Source organism: Belonocnema kinseyi, chromosome 7, assembly GCF_010883055.1.
Source record: "Belonocnema kinseyi isolate 2016_QV_RU_SX_M_011 chromosome 7, B_treatae_v1, whole genome shotgun sequence".
NCBI lineage: Eukaryota > Metazoa > Arthropoda > Insecta > Hymenoptera > Cynipidae > Belonocnema > Belonocnema kinseyi.
Window position 1 is genome coordinate 134,963,097 of NC_046663.1, and position 22,819 is coordinate 134,985,915.

The window sequence follows — 22,819 nt, forward strand, 5'->3', positions numbered from 1 at the left end:
CGAAGTACTAGAGATAGTGGCAATAATGTGATGCAAAAGAGCAGTGGGCTCATGGTGTCGCCCTGAAAGACACCTCTCTGAAAGGTGACCTTGTTAGTTGTCACACGACTTTTTTCAGATGAGATAGTAAATCTGGTTTTCCAAAGCGGCATCAATCTCTCTATGGACCTAAAGATTTGCGGATGAACCTTTAAATTTTCCAAAAAAAAAAGGTGATAAGTCTATGGGCGGTCGAATCGAAAGCTTTCCGATAATCAATCCAGGCCATCGATAGATCACGCTGGTAGTATGCTGCATCTTTGCAGACACATCTATCGATGAGCAGGTTCTCCCGAAATCCTGCTACGCCTTTCTTTGAGCCGCATTGTTCATACATTTCTTGCCACACAGATTCAATTGCCCGAACAAGCCTATCATTTAGGATAGCTGCGAATATCTTATACAGTGTGTTCAGACAAGTGATTGGCCTGTAATTACTCGGGTCAGTTGAATTGCCTATTTTCGGCAGGAGTATTGTGCGCCCTTCCACCAACCACTCCGGATTTAGCTCTTCTGACTTTAAATATGAGGTGAAAATGCGGGCCAAATGCTGGTGGGTTGAAGAAAACTTCTTCCACCAGAAGGACTTGATACTATCTGGTCCCGGAGCGGAATAGTTCTTCATCCCTCTAAACACTTTTTTCACCTCCTCGGTAGTGATGGGTGGGCATTCTTCATCGGGTGTTATGAGGGCATCACACAGCTCTTTGAAGTTATTTATGTTATCTGAGTCTTCGTCCAGTCTATGCTGCACTTCGTAGACTTCTCTCCAAAAGACTTGCACCTCCTCTGGTTTGGATGGGTGGTCATCTGTAACTGGAGGATCTTGAAAGATCCGAGATGGGTCAGAGAGAAACTTTTGACTTTTTCTGACCCACATCTCGCTCCGCTCCAAACTTCTCTTAGCGTCAGATAGTATCCGCATTCTCTCAATAATATACTGCCAGATGGTCAGTAGCTTTGACAAATTATGTGTGTGATATCGGGTCCGGAGTTCGCACGCAAACTTTCGAACCTTAGCGGTAAAATTCTTACCAGATGTGATGTAGTCAATGACACACTGAATGCGGGACGCGTACTGTCTTGTCCAGCCTATCTTTATGGCGAGTTGATGCATTCGTCTTTTGGTCTTATGATCAACCGTTGGTTTTGTTTTACGGTTCGCATCGGCCAAAGCTCTCGTTTTTGGAGTACTTCGGCATGGTTTCGCAGATGTTGATGCGAAAAGTGCGATTGCTCCGGGTTACAGGTTCAGGGGTTACACTCGCATCGTAGCACTCTAGCAAGTTGCGATTCAGTTCCTCCATCCACCTAAAGGTCCCGAGATTCCGTCGATCCATCGCATTGTATCCATCTTCATTGGCTCCCCCAGCTTTCGAATGGTCGGCATTGTTGGCCAACCCATTGTCGGGAGCACTGCTCGTTCTGTTGTTTTGAACCGCACTCACTGCGAGTATGTTTAGTGTTGTCATTGTTGTTCCCACGAGAAGCTAGGCAAAGGGGTTCATCCATCCTTGTAGAGCCCCGCATGCAAGGACAAGGCTGCGTACTCTGAGAGGTCGGCCGATATCCCAGAGTCACCGTTCTAGACGCCTCACCCAGGTGCCATTCAGCTACGGTTTTCACACCAGTCACTGCAAGCTCAGTACTTCAGGTTCTTACTTAATAATGCAGACTTTTAATAGTGTAGTAGTGTTTAGTAGTGCAGCAATGTTAGTGAGGTTCAGTAGTGTAGTTTTTAAAAGTACAAATTCTCTGATACATAATCTAATTTCGGAATCGCATTTATACAGCTGTACTTGACGTAATGTTAAGTTATTATACATTAGAAAAATATCATGAACTATGACGCACATTTAAAAAACAATTCTAAATGCTAGAAATTTAAAGAATTAATCTGAGTCGCTGTGAAACAAAGAACGCTGTTCTTACTGAGCAGGCTCGATAATTACTACATTTTTCAATTTTTTATCAATTTTATCAACCAATTTAGTGTCTATAAAGTGTGTATATGATGCTACGCAAAGATAGGACCCTAAAGCGCAAAAAACAAACTATTTTCAGGCTTTTGATGCTACCAATGGTTATTGAGACGCTCATTCATAAAGAAAAAATTCTTTTTTTATCTGCGAAATTCGAATTATTATTAAACTAAAAACAGAGGCATGAACCGTATATTTTAATGAATGTGAGTTTCACTAAATGGCCCCTCCTGTGAAATTTACCTGAGTTAAGTAGAGAGTATGGTTTATCGAGCTGAAAATAAGGTGATGTTTGAGAATTTTAATTAATTTTATTTAATTGTGAAGAATATTTGACTTGGTGTAATTGACTCATGAATAGTCATATGAAGCTCTTCGCTATATAGTTTCAAAGTGGTGGACGTGGTAAAGGGTCGCTATACCTATTCTCAAAAAAGTGCAAACATGAGAAATTTATGGGATTTAAAATTCAAGTCGTCTAATTTTTAATAACAATTTTCAACTTTTGTATGCAAAAACTGATTGTGTAATTCATTTTTTTAACTAAAATTTCAATTATGTCGTCTGTGTAAACAAAACCTAAAAAAGAATGTTGTTGGTTTCTTGTGTGCAGACCAAAATTGCAGCCCCCATACGTCCGCAGCTTTTGAAACTGCATCATGAAGGCGCTGTACATGACTGTGTATGCCTTAAGTACACCACGTCAACAAAACAAATCTTAGATACAGTAGAAGTCCGATAACTTGCCGTCCGATGATTCACGCATGCGCGCACCTAATATCGTGCTGCTAGAGGGCGCATCCGATAAGTGCGCAATTCCTGGAATTTTTCGCCCCTACTGTCCGAAAGTTGGAAAGTTATCGGACTTGTCCTGTACATCTTTTGGTAGCGATGCATCTCAATATGTTTAGGGCCCTTTATTTTTTACCGGCCGTTACTGGCCGACGAATTTTCGTGTATAAGGCACTGACTTCCATCGCATGGCGTTTGCTGCGACCCTATACGCGTGCGCCTACCTGTAGCCGTTAACGTAGTTTTTTACGAATGGGTATTACTTCGTGAGTTTTGTACAAATCCACTCTTAAGTGCATAGGCATTCTTCACATTTTAATTTATAGTAATTAAACGCACTGGTAGAGAAGTTAAAAAAATATCGGTATTGGTGCTGCTTGAAAATACAAATTAAAAAGAAATATATCAAGTGTTTCTACGGTGTACTTTCATAGATAATTCAATGAAAAACATTGGAATTTTAGTCACTTTCAAACTGATAAACATAACAGTATCGCATAGCAGCAACACTGTTTCCTCTCTCTACCTTATCTGCTGTACCAAGCTATTCAAACGCACATGACAGTTGATTAGTCATGGTTAGGTTTTAATTGCGACGTTGCAAGATCTACGAATCTTCCGCTGGCATAGTAGTGGTAACTATACGTATACACACTTCCTACGAATTCTATGCCAGTAGGGCACTGAAATCTTCACCATGCGGGTACGTGAAATTTTTCAATGTAATATGGCTTGACGGCGCCCCACGGAACTCTACTATTTGTACGGGGATGGGATTTGCATACAACCTTAAAAAAAAATCTCAATAACTCATCTGATTTTCAGTTCGATGAAGCCTTTGATATAATAAGATGTATGAGGATGCACGAGTCTGCCGGTTTGGAGAATGTAATAAACTCATTTTTTCTTTTGTTTAAAAAATAGATCTATTTATTCTCAACGTTGAAAACTTTTTCCTTCTAGATTTAAAAAATTAATAATATAATAAAATTCAATTGAGTTTCGATACGATATTCTTGAAGATTGATACGTTAGGGTATTGTTCATTAAATACAACAATACTACAAAATTAGAAAAAGAGGATCACATCGAAGTTAAAAGTCGCGCGAGTAATGTCACGAATTGTCGACCCTAGACAATAACAAAGTAGCCAATATTAAAAACATTTATGCTCTCATCATAAAATTCGATTTTATATACATTTTTGTACCAAACACACTTTATTCACATTCATTGAATCGTAATCAAATTTGTTTTTTTTTATTTACTCACTCACATTCAGCAGATCAATAGATTTTTCTAAAGCCTGTTTAGATCCTCCTTTTCGGATAAATTTCGAGATCCATTGAGAATCCAAAAATTGTGGTGTCCTGAGGTTTATTAAATAGAGAATCCACGATCCTTCTTATTATCCAAAATTAAATTGAGACTTCTCCCAGATCTAGGTCGTTCTGATGTCCAATTAAAGAGATAAAGTAATCCTTCGATTCCGCACAGTGATTTTGGTTCGGTTGATTCCAATTAATCGCAAAAAGAGCCAGTCCTTCTATAACAGAACTAAAATGTCTTTTTTCACATATTCTTTTTTGATGATTAAGTTTTTCTCCTGTTTCTCTCTGGCTTACCTGGCTCACAATACTCAATGTTAAAACTATAGCTCTCGTTACTTTGGCTGTCTAAACGCCTTTGACTTGTTTCTCTGGTTTCTTCATTCGTGTTCCACCTCCCCCATGCTTATAGTTTCTCACGTGTAAAATTTAGGAATTATTTCCTTTTGGATGTCGATAACGTCGATTGTTACATCACCCCCCCCCCCCCCCCCCCCCCCCCTTCGAGATAGGAAAATGATGCTCATTAGCGATTCCGAAAATCGCTTTTATCATCTCCGGACTTCTTGTTTCTTCTTTGATTATTGTAATTATTATTCTAAGTTGGATCTTTTAGATTCTCCTCAAAGCTGCATATATGCTTGTACATTTTCTGCATTACACTTTTTTCTACTTCCAACTTATAAAGTTTTAAAACAATCTTTGTTTTATTAATATTTTTTCAAATATATTTTTAGTCTATTCGTATCACATTTCGACGAGCTGAAATAAATTTTTATTGTAATATTTGCTTATTTTATATGGGCCAAAAATAGATTTGATACAATTGGTTAGTTTCTTTGTTTATTGCTTTTGATATCTTCGGTATTTTAAGTAAAACCAAATGGCCCGTTTTATACACGATGTTCGAAATTTTCTTTTTCTGATATGCTCTATTTTCAGCCGCTTTCCCTGTTTTCTTACGAGTCAATTCTAGTTCGACTTCTCTTGGTAATTATGCCCCCGGTGGATATTTGGTTAGTTCTAATATTTGACTTTTGATAGGCTTTTCGAAATGGAGTTCATATGGAGAGAAACCTGTACTTTCATGTGATACGATGTTTATCAATTCCTGAATGGGTTTCACCTCTGATGTCGATTTTCGTGTGCTTGTCAAAACAGTATGCCCTAAAAAAGCGTCCTAACTCTAGCATGGTTCATTCTACAGGATTTGATTTTGGATGTCGGGCACTCGAAAGCAAACTTTAACGCCTTCTTTTTCTAATGTATTTCTCCATTTTGTAGACCTAAATTGTGTTCAGGTGCGACAGGTGCCTTCAGGTGATATTGCGAAGGAATATCCTTTGTGAGTATGGTACACTCACCTGTCGCGTTAAGGGTTAAACAGCTTTTCTAATCAAGTGTCTAGTTCTTTGGTTATAGAATTTATTATCTGCATCTTGTATTCAACCTCACAAGTTTCCCATACCCTCGCATTTTTCGCAACTACAAATGCAGAATATTCATTCTCTTCAAGGGAACTTGTTGTTATTCTGCTCAGATAATCAGCTGCTACATTATTTTTATCCTTACAGTTCTCTTTGTCAGATGAATATTCGCTGAGAATCATTGACCCTCTGGAAATTCTCGAATTATGAAAAGGTGTTTTAAAACAAATTTTTAAAGCTTGGTGATCAGTTATAATTTGAAATGTTTGACACAAAAGATATTTCCAAAATTTCTTTACTGAGTATACTATGGCTAAAAGTTTCAACTCTGTTACTGTATAATTTTTTTCATAATTAGTTAAACATCTACTCGTTAATGCAACAATACATTTGTGTTCGTTTTCATCAATTTGATACAATATTCCGAAAATTCCCTTTTTACTCGCGTCCGTTTTCAGCTTAAACGGTTTATTGCTGAAATATTGCATCAAAAGTACTGTGTCAATAGAATTTTGTTTTATTTCTTTCCAAACAATGGAATGTTTTTTAGTTTAAATGCATTTCTCCTTTAAACTTAGAATATTTCGAAAAGGTTCCATGAAATGCGCATATTTGTGCGTGTATCTGCGATAATGCCCAAATGTCCTTTTACCACTTTACAATCCCTTTAGATTTTTTGGTCTAGAAGGTCTGCTATTGCTTTTATTTTTTCTTTATCTACTCTAATTCCTTTTTCTGTTATTCTAGAACTTAGAAATTTCACCTCCGGTATACACCACATTGATTTTTCCAGCTTCAATGTGAATCCCGCTTTTATGAGCTTCTTTAACATTGTATCTAGAGGTTGTAAGTGTGATGAAAATGTATCCGATGTTATAAAAACGTCGTCTATATATACGGATGTAAATTCCTCCGTTTCAGACTGTAATGCTTTATTTAATGCTCTTACAAATCCACTGCCAGCCGTTTTGAACCCAAATGGAATTCTAGAAAAATAACATTTACCTTCAAACACAAAAGCAGTGTATTTTCGTGACTCTTTGTCCAAAGATACCTGATAATATCTCTGGGTGAAATCTGCCGTGCTAAATACTCTCATTCCCTCGTGTTTTTGCAAAATATCCTCAATATTTGGGGGTCTCTCATGTTTTCGGTCTATTATTTTATTTATAAAACGCCCATCCAGACAAATTCGAATGTTACCATCACTTTTGTCTACAACTCTAATTGGGTTGCTGTGTGCCCTCGTTGATTGCCCAATAATCCCAAGTGTTATCATTCTCTTAATTTCCTCTTTTACTTATTTTGTTTTCGCAATCGGTATTAGGTAATCCCTACGTACTATAATTTTTTTATTCATTACATTAATGTTGTGTTTATAAACATTTTTTCACCCGGGCTCATCTGAAAAACGGCATCATTGCTTATTAATACATGCAATAATACATCTTTCTCAGTTAGGCCTAAATTCTCTATGTCCTTAATAGACTTCTTTCCTTTATCCAAACATGTTATATAGATTTTCATTAATTTCTTCGACCTGTCTATTCTAAAATTTTCATTTTGTTTGATTATTCGTTTCATTATCCTATTTTTTAAAAGTTATCAATGCTTATTTTGATATTGATGTTTTTAAAATGTATTTATTAAATTATAATTTAATTAAATTTGTGACTTATCTCGACTTAGTCTTTGTTATTTATATTATCCTTTTCTTTGGTACTTGATTTAAATACGCGTTATTATCCATTTTTACCGTTGAGTTTTCTTTTTTGTTGTCTTTTGCGTGACACTCCGTATTTTCATTTTCACATTCTTTAAAGGTAGCTATCGGTTTTTAAAAAATGTCGTCTTTAATCTTAATTGTTTCATTTTCATAATTTATTATTCCTTGATTTTCCTTAAACCAATTTTATACCTAGAACTATGTCGCAAACTAATTTCGGCGCTACTAGTAAAATTATCTATACGTTCATCTCTCCGATTTTTATGTAAAAAATTTGTTTTCTACCTACGACTACTTTTTTATCAAATGCTCCTCTCAGCACAACATTCTTTACCAGTGATGTCCTTTTAATTTTACTTTTAATTTTTACTTCGAGTTCTTCAGGTATTCAAGTAATTTGAGATCCCATGTTACAGAAACAATTTATACTTAAACCATATATCTCCCCTACAATCTTAGGACAATCTGCCCTTTTTTTATAATTTTCGTTCTCGTTTTTTCTCTTTCTACCCTAAATATCAAAACCAAGGTCCTTCTTTATTTAACCTGTGCATAGTCTCTCAATTGGACCTGCATTTGATTCGAACACTAGTTTACCTGTTTTTGTTCGATTTCTCTCACATACATTTTCCTCTCTCTTACAGTTTTCACTAAATCTGTACTCGTCTCTGTTATCGTCTCTGTCATCGTATTCATATTAGTAACTGTCAATGTATATATTATCATATCTGTCACCGTATATGTCTTCTTCCCTATCATTATATGTTTCATCTGATTTATCTTCTATCGCATTAACCTTATACTTTGTATTATTTAAACTTTTCTGATATTGTGAATTTGTCTTTCACTCTAGTCTGTAACGTTCATTAGTTTTGTGGTCTGTTCCCTGTCTTTCATTACTTTTATTATTGTGACTTTCTCTCCAATGCATTTTCGTACGTCCTTCGAACCTGTCCCTTCTCGCTATGTCGTGTATTTTATCTTTACTTATGTCACTTCTATCTGTCCAATTTTTTAATCTATTTTATTTATTTCTACGGCTCGCTTCACGTCTCTTTCCTGATCTTTCTCTTTGTCTATTGTAATTACTCCATGCTTATGTTCCTTCTTGCCCACTAAATCTGTCCTCGTAATGTCTATCTTGTCTAATCCATCTGTCCTCATAAGGTCTATCTTGTCTGCTAAATCTGTCCTCTTGCGGTCTATCTTGTCTGACACTGTAATCTCTATTATTATGCCGACTCGAGTAACTACCCTAAATCCATGTGAGTGTTTTATAACTTTTAATGTGTCATTTAAATCTGTGCTGCTCATTGATACTTGATTATTTATAGGTAGTTGTCTAACAATCGTGTGATTTGCTAAAGGAGGATCAAAGTAGTTGGATTCTTTAATCTGGCCATAAAAATATTCCGTGTATGACCCGTCCTTTCAATAACTGTACTTTATATTTCTCCACATTCTCTCCTTTTCAGCCTTGATTTTATGTGAGAAAAATTCCCCTAAAAAATCAATCTTCAATTCCTCATAATCCTCCCATCGGTAAGCGTTTGCATCAAACCACAACCTTGCTTTTCACTTTGTGGCTAATTTAACGATTAAAAATTTCCTATTCTTTGGCATATTCTTTAGTTGTAAATATTCTTCTAAATCGCGTACAAAAACATTGGGGTTATCTTCCATTTCATCTTCAAATTTCGGAGAAGGAATATCAATTTTAACCGATCCACCTTGGCCATATCTATTTCGATTCGTATTAATTAATTCATTAAACCCTTCGGGTAAAGCTCTTATCAAATCAGTCATTTCCCTAGATGCATTATTCTGATGTTGTGTTGGGAGAAAATCATATTTTTTCCCCTATTCGAAATTTCATCTCCATTACTTTACCATTTATTCATCTTTCTTCCTGTATCGAATGAATTTCCTCTCCCAGATTGCGATCTACATTATTATGTTGATTTATCGCCAACCCCTCATCACGTGCATCGTCATTATTATTTTCGTTGGGCGCTATGTATAAGGATGCACAAGTCTGCCGGGTTGGAGAATGTAATAAACTCATTTTTTCCCTTCTTTAAAAAATAGATCTATTTATTCTCAACGTTGAAAAACGTTTTCCTTCTAGATTAAAAAAATTAACAATATAATAAAATTCAATTGAGTTTCGATACGATATTCTTGAAGATTTATACGTTAGGGCATTAGTCATTACATGCAACAACAATAATACACAATTAGAGAAAGAGGATTACATTGTACGTAAAGTCGCGCAATTAATGTCACATATTGTCGAACCCAGACAATAATAAAGTAGCCAATATCAATAACATTCATGCTCTCATACTAAAATTTGATTTTATATCAATTTTAGTACCAAACACACTTCATTCACATTCATTGAATCATAATCAAATTCGCTTTTTTTATCTACTCACTCACATTCAGCAGATCAATCGACTTTTCTGAAGGCTGTTTAGGTCTTGCACTTTTGACGAATTTCGAGATCGATTGAGAATCCAAAAATTGTGGTGTCCTGAGATTTATAAAATAGTGAATACACGATCCTTCTTATCATCCGAAATTAGATTGCGATATCTCCCAGATCTAGGTTGCTCTGATTTCCAAATAGAGAGATAAAGCAAGAAGTTGATCGTAGTCTGTATAAAAAAGGGGACAGGGAGAGGCAGGAAAATTATAGAGCGATTACGCTAATGAATATGGCGTACAAAGTATACACGATGGTGTTGGCGGATAGGCTACAGAAGGATGTCGAGGGGAGAGGAATATTACCGGAGACGCAGGCGTGCTTTAGGGAGGTCGACAATATTTACATTTTGCAGCAGCTGCGAAGGGTGCGAAAGTGTACGCGTTTCCTGTAGATCTGTAAGGCGCGTTCACTTCTGTGGATAGCAGGAGGTTGTGGGAGCCGATGGAAGAGAGGGGAGTGGAAAGAGGCCTGATGGAGTGGGTAAATGAAAAGACGAAATATAGGGTGAAAGGAGGGGAGGGAATCTCGGAAGATATGGTCGTGCGCATATGTAGATAACATGGTTGATAAAATACCTGGTTAAGAATAGGTTAGAATCAAATGCGGAAAAGTCCAAGGTTATGGTGTTCGAGAGAGGAGTTGAGAGGGATAAGAAAGGGAAGTAGAATTGGAAGGGAAAGGCGGTACAGGAGGTCAAATGTCAAATGTGGTAATGAGGTAGGTGTTGGGGCAGGGAAAGAGGTTGTTCCCAAACGATTTTGGAAGGAGAATAAAATTGTTAGATTTAGTGTCTTATTTTATGAAGTGGAGGTGTGGGGGTGGAAGGTAATCCAGGCGGTAAGTAGGATACAGGAGAGGTATGTAATGTGGACACTGGGGCTGGCAAGGAATACTCCTAACTGTATTGTCAGGATGGAGACAGGAAGAACGAGTTTAGGGATTATAACGGGGAGTCGAGCGTGTAGATATGAGGAGAAATGTTTGGAAGAGGGAGGTAGTAAACTGGTTACGAAGTGTTGGAGGGAGAAGGAGAACAGACGTAGAGGTGGGAAGGTGGAGGTTGAAAGGAGGCGAGACGAATCGGGGAAGACAACGCTATAAGAGCGAGCTGTTTTAGAGATAAAGTGTAGATGGATCTTGGTTTGTAAGATTTAGTTGCAAGAAAATTCTGTAAAAAAAATTGGAAATGTAAGAAAGTCAATGTTTTAAGGCCAGCATACCGAAAATAAACGTTTTTCTATTTATAATAAGATAGGGCCCCTGCAGATGCTCCCAGGTCAGGTCTCACAGTTACCTTTGAAACCTTGGGCATAAAAGCCTACGTGAAAAGCTATCTATACGAAGAATAAACACAAGCCGATTAAAGATGCTCCAACTTCACGTCGATCAACTCTGAACTTGTGTAAAAGTATCTAACCTATCAGACCTCTCTGTTTTTTTTCATTCTTTCAAGGCTCTCCTTCATAAACTAAATTGTAAACAACTCTTAAATTTTCACAGAATCTCTGTGTTTCGTGCAATGTTTTCTAAGTTAAAGAAATCATTAAAAAAGTTTAGGAGCTAAGGTAGACAAAATTCGAGAAAAAATTGGTGTAAGTTTAAAAGATATTTTAGTTTTTTAAAAGACTAAAAAATAATTTAAAACTTATAAAGGTTTCAAAAAATGTTAAACAAAAATTAAAATTTTGCGGGATATTTTGAAATATTTCTTAAAATCGAATTCGAATTATTTTAAAACATATTTAAAAAGTTTAGAGGTTTTAAAAAGATTGCAAAAAATGGAAAATTTGGAAAAAAAATTTAGATGCATTTCAAAAACGGAATTTTAAGAGAAAATTCGAGTGAGTTTAACGCCATGTGACGAGAGGGTCACATGACCATACCTGGTCTTCAGTTTTTCTTTCCCAACATACGTCTAAACGAAATGAGGTATCGCTCTGAAAGTTTGTAAAATGAAAGAGGAGTTAATAAAGTCCACGTCTCTGCTTTGTTCAGGTGGAAATTTTGAGAAAAAAAATTTTTGGAAGAAAATGCCAGTGGAATTTTTCTTTCCCAACTTACGTCCACACGGAATGAGATATCATGCTAAAAATTTGGCGCGATAAATAGAAGGCATGCAAGAATATGTCTCTGGTCCTTAATAATTAGAATACTGGAAAAAGTTACTATTTTGAAGAAATACCGACCGTGCTTTCGTCAAACTCTACGGGTCTGTGGGTAAAACAGACTGCATTATTGCCGACAGAAAAAGTAAGAAGTCAAACTTCTGCTGTAAAGACTGAATGCGTCCGTCGATAATAATTATTTTTATAATTAAACTTTTTTCTTCCACGAACTCTTTCCAAGGCCACAAACGATTCTTTAATATTTATGAACGTTTCCCGAAAAAAATTTACGCGTTATTCAAACTTTAATTTCTCGATATGAATGAAAAAATATTGATCTTAGGACTGACTTGATCAGCTGTTATACTCATCACATGGCCTTAAGAGATATTTAGAAGTTGAAAATTGTTTTTTTTTTAATTTTCTTAAAAGTGAATAAAAACTAGAATCTTATGTGAAAACTGGCCTGATCCAAGGTCGTCTGATTAGCCTCGGATATAAAATATTTGAGAGAAAAAAGGAAATAGGTAATCGGTAAGAGCCAAAACGCAACATAATTTCTTTCAGCGCAAAAGAGCGCTACCTTTTTTTCTCACTAAACGTGAATGAGAACCACTTACCTGAAACTTAAAATAGAACCTGCAGTTTTGTCGAAATTCAAGGTTTTTGACAAAATAAAATATTTTAAAGTTGACATAACTTCCAGTAGTTATTACCGTTTTCGTTACGTACAGTCACGATATAAATAACAATGATAATATAAAATTTTAATGCATTATAATAATTATTAGTACTGAAATGATTAATGATATAGTTACGTTTTTAATATTTAAAATCACTATCTTTGTATTGTAACTCGTACGATAATTAAATTTTTAATTATATTCAGCGTAATAATAAAAATAGTAAATTTAAAAAATACGATAACTTATTTTGAAAACTCCTATTTGTCTTGGATACATGAAAAGAGTTATATTTTTGGCAAATTTAATGCAACTTTGATAATCGTTCATATTATTTCGAAAATGGTACTCTCTAAATCAGAAATAGTAAATTTAACTATTTCATATTCAAGCTTTACTATTTCAATTTAAATACAGTGTGTCACTCTGAAACCGTGAAATTTGCTATTTCGATTACATTGTGAAACACAAAATTATATCTGGAATAAAATGTACAAAAATTGAACCTATACAACCCTAAAATAAATCATCCAAGGGGGTTTGATAGCTTAGCTCGAATAACGAAGATATTTACAACTTTATGTTTATAACAATGAGATTTCCAAAACAGGCAATTTTTGTCCGATTTTTGAAATGAAAACATAATTTTCAGTTTTCGAGGTCAAGGAATATATTTGTGTGGTTAATTTCATCGCAAATTGCAAATTTTGTTTTGTTTTAATTTTTGACAGTTGCAATTATAATATCAAATTATTTGGGATCGTAAACATAGTTTTCACTTTATGAATTTTAAAAATCAAATAAAAATTTAAGAAATTGAATTGTAGAAATTTCGTCAACTTTGTGAAAGAAGTTCCATTCTATTCGTTTAAGAGTTATGAATTTTTTAAGTTAAAGAAATGTTAACACTTTAATTTTTTTAAGCGATATTAAATTGAGACTTCAGAGGTGACTGTTGTCACCTCCAACGCTCGTGGCCGCTCGTAATTGTATACCTACAACATCATCGCAGGAGGTTTCAACCATCGTATTAAATTATTTGAATTAAGTTATAACATTCTAATCTCATCACTCACTTGACTTAGTCCGTGGCTATGATGTATCACGGGGATTACCCGAGTAAAAGTTTAATAATATAATATACACTGAAACTCTGATATTGTCTCCGTTTTTGGGCTAGCGGTGGTGGAGAACAAATCCTATTGAGTTCCACTCCGCTTTTGTTTGGTCACGCCTGAGCAACCGCCGCATCCCCGCGCAGCTCATTTTACTCCTGCTTGCGGAGCGGCGTCAATTCTCGGAAGAACTAATTCAGGGAGCCTTGTATCAAAGTTTCACTCTGCTATGGTGATATATCATATAATAATGCTGTTGCGGTCAGCCACGTTGCATTGGGCTAACTCCCCAATATAACGAATTTTGCAATTACGACACCAGTAACGCGCAGTGTCACCCACAATAGGCCTCTATCGGATGGAGGCCATGGTTTAGTTAGGAGTATCAATAGGACGGAATCGAGGGTACGACCAGGCAATGGGCCCGGAAAAACGCAAGAACATTGTTTTAAATGGTCGGAACAACTCAGGAGGGATACTTTTACCTGTTGGCAAGGAAACACACTAGCGCTAAGAGGATACATGGGCAGGTTCCATGAACGTTGGTTTAATATGCACCCGGAATATGCTCATAAAACGTCTCAGTATTTAAGAGATCAGGTATTCTTCTTACGCAACGAAGACCACCTTTGCAGATAGTCAATAATGCCACAATTAGAACTAAGAGATCAAAAATCTACCATAAAGTCATTCTCAGAATGGAAAAATTTGCTGAAGCTAAGAATGCTCTCCCTGATTTGCTCCATGAAGATTGTGTTGTTTGGAATCTGCACTATGTAGTATACCAGAAGGTAGTTTCCCTGCAAAGCATCAATCGAAGTAATGATACTTCGGGACACCTGAGTAAGCTACAATCTTCTCTGACATTTTCAAAACGAGGATATTAACATTTATTGAGCTGGTATGCAGTGCAATAGTTGAACTACGTGGATGCAAGAGAGGGCTAATAGGTTTCAGGGAGAACCTGTTAGTAGAGAGGTGTGTTACCCTGGATTCCATCAGGTATCAACTCACTCTGTCCATGGCTTGAATTGCTTTGTCATAGTATCTGACAAAGGGCAAGTGATTACTAGCTATGTGACATATAACAGGGGAGTCTTCTGAAGAGAATCTCTAAGTTCGATACTTTTCTCCATTTCTCTCTTGCCTCTATCTATTGTTCTCCGAGACAAAAGCCCATGTGTCGTATGTGGCCTGCCGAACAGAAGAGAATTTAAGGTCAACCACCTTTCATACATGGACGACCTTAAACTCTTTCTCTCTTCAAAACAGTACCTTAAAAACCTTGTTGAGGCGGTAGATAGGTACCCTAAAGCAATTGGTATGAACTTTGGACTGGACAACTGTGCCGTTGTCCACCTATACAAAGGAAGACCAGAAAATACATCATCGCGTGATGATCAGGATCTTCAACTCATAGGTGGAAATACCATTCAACATTTTGGTTATCGAGAAATATATGCATATCGTAGAATACCGCAAGCGGAAACCCAAGATTTGCTTGTTTTAAGAACGGCCCTTGAAAAAAAGTATCGACTAATTCTTAGAAATATTTGGGCTTCCGAATTATCTGGGAAGGATAAGGCGCAGACGATTAATATTTTGGCCGTTCATATACTGCTCTACACAGCCTGCCCAGTTCTAAATAGCAAAGATTTTCTTATGCGACACGTACACCAACATGAAGTCGTCAATGTTGCGGCGTTTCTCTACCGAGGCGTAGATAGGGCCGCGGAGTCGATTGGTCTCCCATTTGATTCCAGCGACACTACACATGGCCTAGCTTTATAAAAACCTTTGGTGCTTAAAAGTCGTGTGCAGGAAGCAGAACATTCGATTCTATTAAAGGAAGATGCTGACAAGTCCCTTCATGGTAAATTCGACGGCATTATACGTAGAGAAGATCTATCGATGGATCCATCCAACATTTTTCTCAAATTTGCTGGATTGAGATCGGAAATAGGCGGACTTCTTTTTGCTTGTCAAGACAGCGTTATAGGCACCTTAGTTTACCGCGAGTGCATAATGAATGTACCTATAGGCGATACCAACTGCTGAGCGTGCAAACGAGCCAGAAACAATTGGGCATGTTCTCAGTGCATGGTCAAAGTATTTACGCTTCGGGTACATGGAATGATACAATGCTGCCCTAAAAGTGATATATTACCATCTTCGGCATTAATCTCGAGTTGATCTAATGTCCGTCTTGCCATACGCCTAGGAGGAACTGGAGTCCGTTGTAGAGAATGATCAGTGTAAGATCTACTGGAATTTCTCGTTTTCCACCACTCAACTCTACTAAGAGAACATGCAAACAAGCCGTTTCATGCTAAATTCAACGGCATTATACGTACAGAAGAGCTATGGATGTGTCTGCCCAACATGTTTCTTAAATCTGCTGCGTTGAATTCGGAAACTAAGGAGTTTGTTTGTACCTGTCAAGACGGCGTTATAGACATGTTAGTTTACGGCGACCGCATAATGAATGTACCTGTATGCGATACTAACTATTCGCTTGCTAAGGGCATATAGAGACACAATGTGGCTCTAAAAGTGCCCGTCTTGCCATACACCCAGGAGGAAATGGAGTCCGTTGTGGAGAGTGATCAGTATAAGATCTATTGGTATTTCTTATTCTCTACCAGTCAACTTATAAGTGCTACAAAGCTTGATATTATCCTCTAAAATCTGAAGATCAAGATAATTTACGTGATTGGATTCTCGGCACCAGCCGATGGTAATATCAGGGTAAAGGAAGAAAAACCCGGGAGAAATATCAATCTTATCTTTTCGAGCTAAGCAGGCTGTACTAAAGCTCCGAAGTCCATCTTGTGGTTCTCATAACAAGCTGACTTGGAGCTATGAAAGCTCCATTTCTTAACGAACTCAACAAAATCCCGGCTTGCCAGCACTAGACTCAGTCTATCGCGAGTCACATGCAAAAGGCTGTTCTTCTGGGATCACTTCATCTAGTCCATCAACACTGTTTCTCATAACATCTCCTTTACTGGGACAGGACTATTATGACTGTTGGTCTAGTCAGATACAATCGTCCAGATGTTCTCTGGCTAGAGAACGGTGCTCAACATGATAGAATAATATAAATAAGCGGCATTCAATATTTGACAGAAAAAGGACGTCCTGTATCCAGAAACGGAAGGATTCGTCTTTGCAATTAAGGACAGGGTTGTTAGCAGCAGAAGTTAGCGCAAACATGTGTTACATCAAGATGAGGTTGACTGGTGCCAATTATATGGTGATAACAACGAATGAATTGAGCGCATTATTAATGATTGTAGCGTAAATTTGTAAACTATAAAAACATTTATCCCTCTAGGTCATTCCCATCAAAATATTTACCAGTTTGTCACGGATTTTTTTACTTTAGCTTATTTTGTCCCCTAATCTGCTCGGACTCTTTTATGCAATCGAATGGGCATATTAGAACACGAAACGGAGATAGAAACCTATATGAGATCATAAATTATGCCTGGATGTTGAAACCTAAGAATTGCTCCTACATAAAATCCCGCATCCGATTAAATTTCTTATAAATGAAATCTATTTCTAAAATATTGTTTTAGCTCCCGTTATATAAGACTACTGCGCCGTCCTTAAGTGATTTAAAACCACCCGGTTTAGGAACCAATGTAAGAACCTACATAGATTTCTATTCTCCCCTTATTTGCTTGTATCATATACATTTTCACAGGATGGTAAAGGAATTCGCCGCTCATAATAACGCTGCTCAGATAAGGCGCCTATTAAAAGTATTAGGACAAGATTTTTCTACATCACAAAATCCTCATAGTAGAAAAGGGGGACTGATTGGCCTTGCAGCAATAGCAGTGGGACTTGGAAAAGACACTGGACAGTACACTGAGGATTTGATTCATCCAATTCTAGCTTGTTTCTGTGATCCTGATCTTAGGGTACGATATTACGCATGTGAAAGCCTTTACAATGTTGTGAAAGTTGCAAGAGGGGCCGTTTTACCACAGTTTACAGATATTTTTGGCGCACTTAGCAAATTGGCATGCGATTCTGAACAAAGCGTGAAAAATGCTACTGAACTCTTAGATAGATTGATGAAGGTAAAGTTGATTTTTTCTTGATAGAGTTATACATTTTTACATATAATAAATATATTTAAAAATTCAATGATTTGCATAATATTCTTTATCAAAACCAACCCTAGTCAAAATCTAAGTAAGCAAAACACTAAAAAACATTTCTCTTCAGGATATTGTGACAGAAAGTGGAATGTTTGACTTGGTGGGATTCATGCCTCTGTTGCGGGAACGTATCTACACAAAAAGTTCTTTCGGCAGACAATTTGTGATTTCTTGGGTGTCAGTTTTAGATGCCGTGCCCGAAATGGATTTTATTATATTTCTGCCAGAAATCTTGGATGGTTTATTTAAAATTCTGGAGGATCCAACTCCAGAAATAAAAAAAGTCACAGATACAGTGCTCGGAGAGTTTTTGCGAAGCATTAAATCTAATCCGGCGAGAGTAGACTTTCCTGGCATGATAAACATTTTGATTAACCATGCGCAGAGTACAGATGAGCTGCTGCAATTAACAGCAATTACGTGGATAAAAGAATTTGTGAATTTATCTGGACCATTTATGTTTCCCTTTATTTCTGGGATATTTACAGCAGTTTTGCCGTGTCTAGCTTACGATGGAGATACTAGAAAGAGCATCAAGGAAACAGCTGCTCATGTCAATGCCAATCTTAATAAATTGATAACTGTGCAAAGTACTGATTCATTAGACAGGATGCCGCATACGGATAATGATGATTTTAGGAAAGAAATGAAAGGTATTTTATACCAAACAACTAATTAAATATTTCGCCTGGAAATATTTCATTTAGAAAACTATATTAAAATTAAATTTTTAATCTATAGAATTTGAATTTATTTTAAAATATAAGTTTTTTCGTAAAGAGTAATAGAAAGTTTTTAAATTCAAAACATAAAATTGCTGTACTTTTAGATTTTCTGGAAGTTCTTAAAGTATCAAGTTGAGTTTCAAGCACTTTAACTTCCATTTCTTTCAAGATTTTCAAATTTATGTGCATTTTAGTTTAAAAGTTTTTATATGGAAATCCAGAAATTAATTATTCTAATAGCATATATCAAAAGGCTCACCTAATGTCGGGAATTGAAATGAAGGTTTTAGAATGTCGTTACTGAAATGTAATTTCAATAAGCTAAGCCACGTGACCCAATTTTCATCAAATTTGAAATCGTATACGTCATTTCTGCGACTTGAAGAAATGTAAAAGCTGCACAGTAGCTAGTTGACTATAGTTTAACTACGGGAAACCCGAGAGTAAAGAAACAGCACTTAAATTCTTTTAAATTCTCACAGGTTTCCTACCGGGTACTTCTTATGGGTTGCTTTAACTTCGCCCGCTTCCATGATCATAGTAATTTAAATTTCAAATGCAAAACATTTCTCGGCGGTATATACTGGGAACTGAATCTGCACAGTCCAAAGTAACAAAATATTAATAATTTATTTATTAGAAATAACATGTGTACAGGCTTAGGATTGAAAACTACTTTTTCAATCCATTGAATGTATTTTACAATTTATTCTGATAGTTGTATGTGCCGTAATCCCTGTTTAATGCAAACACTATATTAAAATTATTTTTTTTAGATTCAAAAATTCAAGGCTGTCCATTAGCTGAAAGTTTAGATCTTTCCAGTGTTGTAGAAGTACTAACAAAGCACCTGATGCATACGTCTGTACAAACAAAAGTAGCAGTTCTAAAGTGGATACATCACTTTTTCACAAATATTCCAGAAAAAATGTTTTATCATATAGATGATTTGTTCCCGGTTTTGATGCGAACGTTAAGTGATAATTCAGATGAAGTAGTTCAGCAGAACCTAGTTGTTTTGGCCGAAATTATTGGATCAAAGTTTTCTGGGACGTCGTTCGACAATTCGCATTTGACTGTAAAAAATAAGTATTTTACAAAATTTATAGTAAACTTACTGAGATTATTTTCGACCGACAGGCATCTTTTGGAAGAAAGAGGTGCTTTCATTATAAGAGAGCTGTGTGTATTATTAAGTGCAGAGGGCATTTATAAAATATTAGCAGAAATCTTATTGGAAGAGCAGAACTTGAGATTTGCTGGAATTATGGTGCAAACTCTAAATGTTATTCTCCTGACAAGTTCAGAACTATTTGAATTGCGATGCAAATTGAAGGATCTGAATTCAGAGGTGCTGATCAAGAGCGATAATGATATAACTAATACCTTTTTGTACATAAAATTAACATTTTATTTTTTTTCATAGGAAAGCTGCAACTTGTTCGTGTGTTTATATGAATCGTGGAGTCACAATCCGGTAGCTACAGTAGCTCTCTGTCTTTTGTCGCAAAATTACGCCCACGCTTGCGACCTCATCAAGGCATTGTATCCTTTTATCTTGCAGCGCGTTAAAGCTTTATATTTTTTTTATATAAAGACAAGATTTAAGAATGACTTTGTAACATTTCCAATTATTTACTTAAAGAAATGTACTTAATTTTTTTTTCATTTTTTTGGCGATGTCACGAAGCTCCAAGGCCACAAAGTTCAAATACTTTACAAAGGAATCAAAAACACTTACAAACAATAAATGAAAACTCACAAGTTTCCTTCTTTCTAAATAAATTTGGTACGGTGAGTGCCCCTGACGTGGATTCTATTATAAAATTATTAGAATTGAAGACATTTATTTTGGAAGGAGAAAATCTTTTGATTTTTCTGGCTAAGCTCACTCTGACAATCATTGAAATTGCTATGAAAATCGGTGCTTCAAACTTTCAACTGGATAAAAAAGTTATGCATTTTAAATCTAAATTTTACCTTTGAAGTTGGTAAAAAAACGCTCCATGGTCGAGCACCTTGGCCTAATTATTATTTTTTTTAACAAAGAAAGTAAAATGTTTAAAAGGCACATTCGTGATTCCTTTATCCAAGAGACGGGCGAACCAATCTCAAGGAAAGCTTATGTACATTTTAACAGTTAGCTACAAATGTTAGCTATGTTAACCAAATGTTAGCTTCAAATGTGCCCTAAAAAATTCAGAAAGCATATTTTACCGTTATTCACAGAACCCTACGAGTCACCATTCGGGCGAACCCATATTGTAAAAAGAAAGGTTACAGTAGAAGTCCGATAACTTGCCGCCCGATAAGTGTACACTCCCCTTCGAACGTCCTCACACGTACGGCACGCACACTAATGGTGGTTCTCTCACTACGTGTGCTATTTTGCTAATGATTTGCGCCCATGATTTACGCATGCGTGCACCTAATATCGTGCTGCTAGAGGGGGCATCCGATAAATCCACAATTCCTAGAATTTTCCACTCCTACAGTCCCGAAGTTGGAAAGTTATCGGACTTGTGCTCTATTGTTATTTCAGATAGCTTCGAAGGATTTGCATCTAAATCTTTGGCGAGCCTAGTGACGGGCGAAACAATCACAAAGAAAATCTCTCATTCAATTGTGAATGACCTAGCTACTGCTATTCTCTTTTAAAATTTAATGCCGAAATTAATAATCACTAAAAACTTCATGTTTGATATTAAGTCACTTGTGAATCACTAAATACACCACACAACACTATTCCTTTACATAAGGAACCATAACGTTAAGATGATTGGATATAATCCATAGCAGGTGACAGGTACCTATCGAACTATAACGAGACCGTTCTCCTCGAGAGCGTAGACCATGAATCCTCCCGTCAGAACGAGCGGCGAGACTGGAATGTCGAAATCACTGGGACTCGTCTGCTGGTGCAGTGGCTCTCCGTGCCTGTTGAGCACGATATCTCGTGATTGGCTGGCAGTCCTCACTCTACTCGAGAATTTTTGTATACTGTAAAAAGGTTGACATGTTCAAACCTGTCACACTGTAGGATAAGCCTACATGCTACAATTTCTTTTTCTGTATTATAATGTTTTATTATCCCAGTAAGAGGGTTTGAACATAAAGTAATGGAGAATTTCGTATATGAACCCGCCTTCACGCTGTCCTGAGTCTCGACATGAAAAAACGTATTCGACTCTTTTTCGACCAGATCCCCGAGGCCAGCACAAATTAAGGACATGAGTGTAAAATACAACGTAACATTGAAGTATTTTCAAATATTATTTGAAATACATGTAAAAATCAAATTTTGTATATTTTGTGTAATTTCTTGAAATACTTTCTTGATTCACCTTATAAAAATTATGCTACAAATCATCAGGGCGTGCAAAGTCTAGGAATTCTATGATCGTAGAAAAGAATAAATAATTTAAGATTTTAACATTTTATTTTTTCTGTTCAAAACCTAACTGTTTTATCCAGCTCCAATTCTAAAGAGATGGATTAATAGACGTTCTGTAAGTTCTTATAAATTCTTCATTTTTTGCGTAACTACTTAACCAAAAAGTGTTTCTCTTCTTGATTTTAACCAAATGAAGGATTAGTGTTCATTTAGGGTGATCCTAATTTGTACCTGCAAAAATTCCACTTTTGATTTTTGGTGACTGATCCCCCTGAACTCATTCGTTTTTCGGAAAAGAAAAGTCCGTATTTTTTTGTTTTCAAACCGGTCAACGTTAACCTATGCCTCCGAATTGTTGAAATTAATATAGCAGGAACCTGTGTGGCAAGAAATGTATGAACAACGAGGCTCAAAGAAAGGCGTAGCGGGATTTCGGGAGAACCTGCTCATCGATAGATGTATCTGCAAAGATGCAGCATTTTACCAGCGTGACCTATCGATGGTCTGGATTGATTATCGGAAAGCTTTCGATTCGACCTCCCATAAACTTATCACCTGTCTTTTGGAAAGTTTAAAGGTTGATCCGCAAATCGTTACGGGCATAGAGAGATTGATGCCGCTTTGGAAAACCAGATTTACTATCTTATCTGAAAAAGTCGTGTGACAAACAACAAGGTCACCTTTCAGAGAGGACACCATGAGCCCACTCCTCTTTTGCCTTATACTATTGCCACTATCTCTAGCACTTCGCCATTCCGACGGGTGCTTGTGCGGCAAACCTACAGATCGAAAGTACAAGGTCACTCAGGTATTTTACATGGACGATCTTAAGATCTA

General features: G+C 36.4%; 1 protein-coding gene across 4 annotated transcripts in view; it reads left to right on the forward strand.

Moving 5' to 3' along the window:
- The window catches only part of LOC117176247 (protein VAC14 homolog), a 193,959-nt gene that overhangs the window by 132,798 nt on the left and 38,342 nt on the right, over positions 1-22,819 (forward strand). For 3 of the 4 annotated variants that reach the window (XM_033366397.1, XM_033366400.1, XM_033366398.1), the window contains exons 3-6: positions 17,401-17,782; positions 17,931-18,516; positions 19,365-19,939; positions 20,015-20,133. In XM_033366397.1, coding sequence (XP_033222288.1) covers positions 17,401-17,782; positions 17,931-18,516; positions 19,365-19,939; positions 20,015-20,133 — 1,662 coding nt within the window. Of the gene's footprint in view, positions 1-17,272; positions 17,339-17,400; positions 17,783-17,930; positions 18,517-19,364; positions 19,940-20,014; positions 20,134-22,819 lie in introns of all 4 variants that reach the window. The other variant, XM_033366399.1, reaches the window with a different exon arrangement.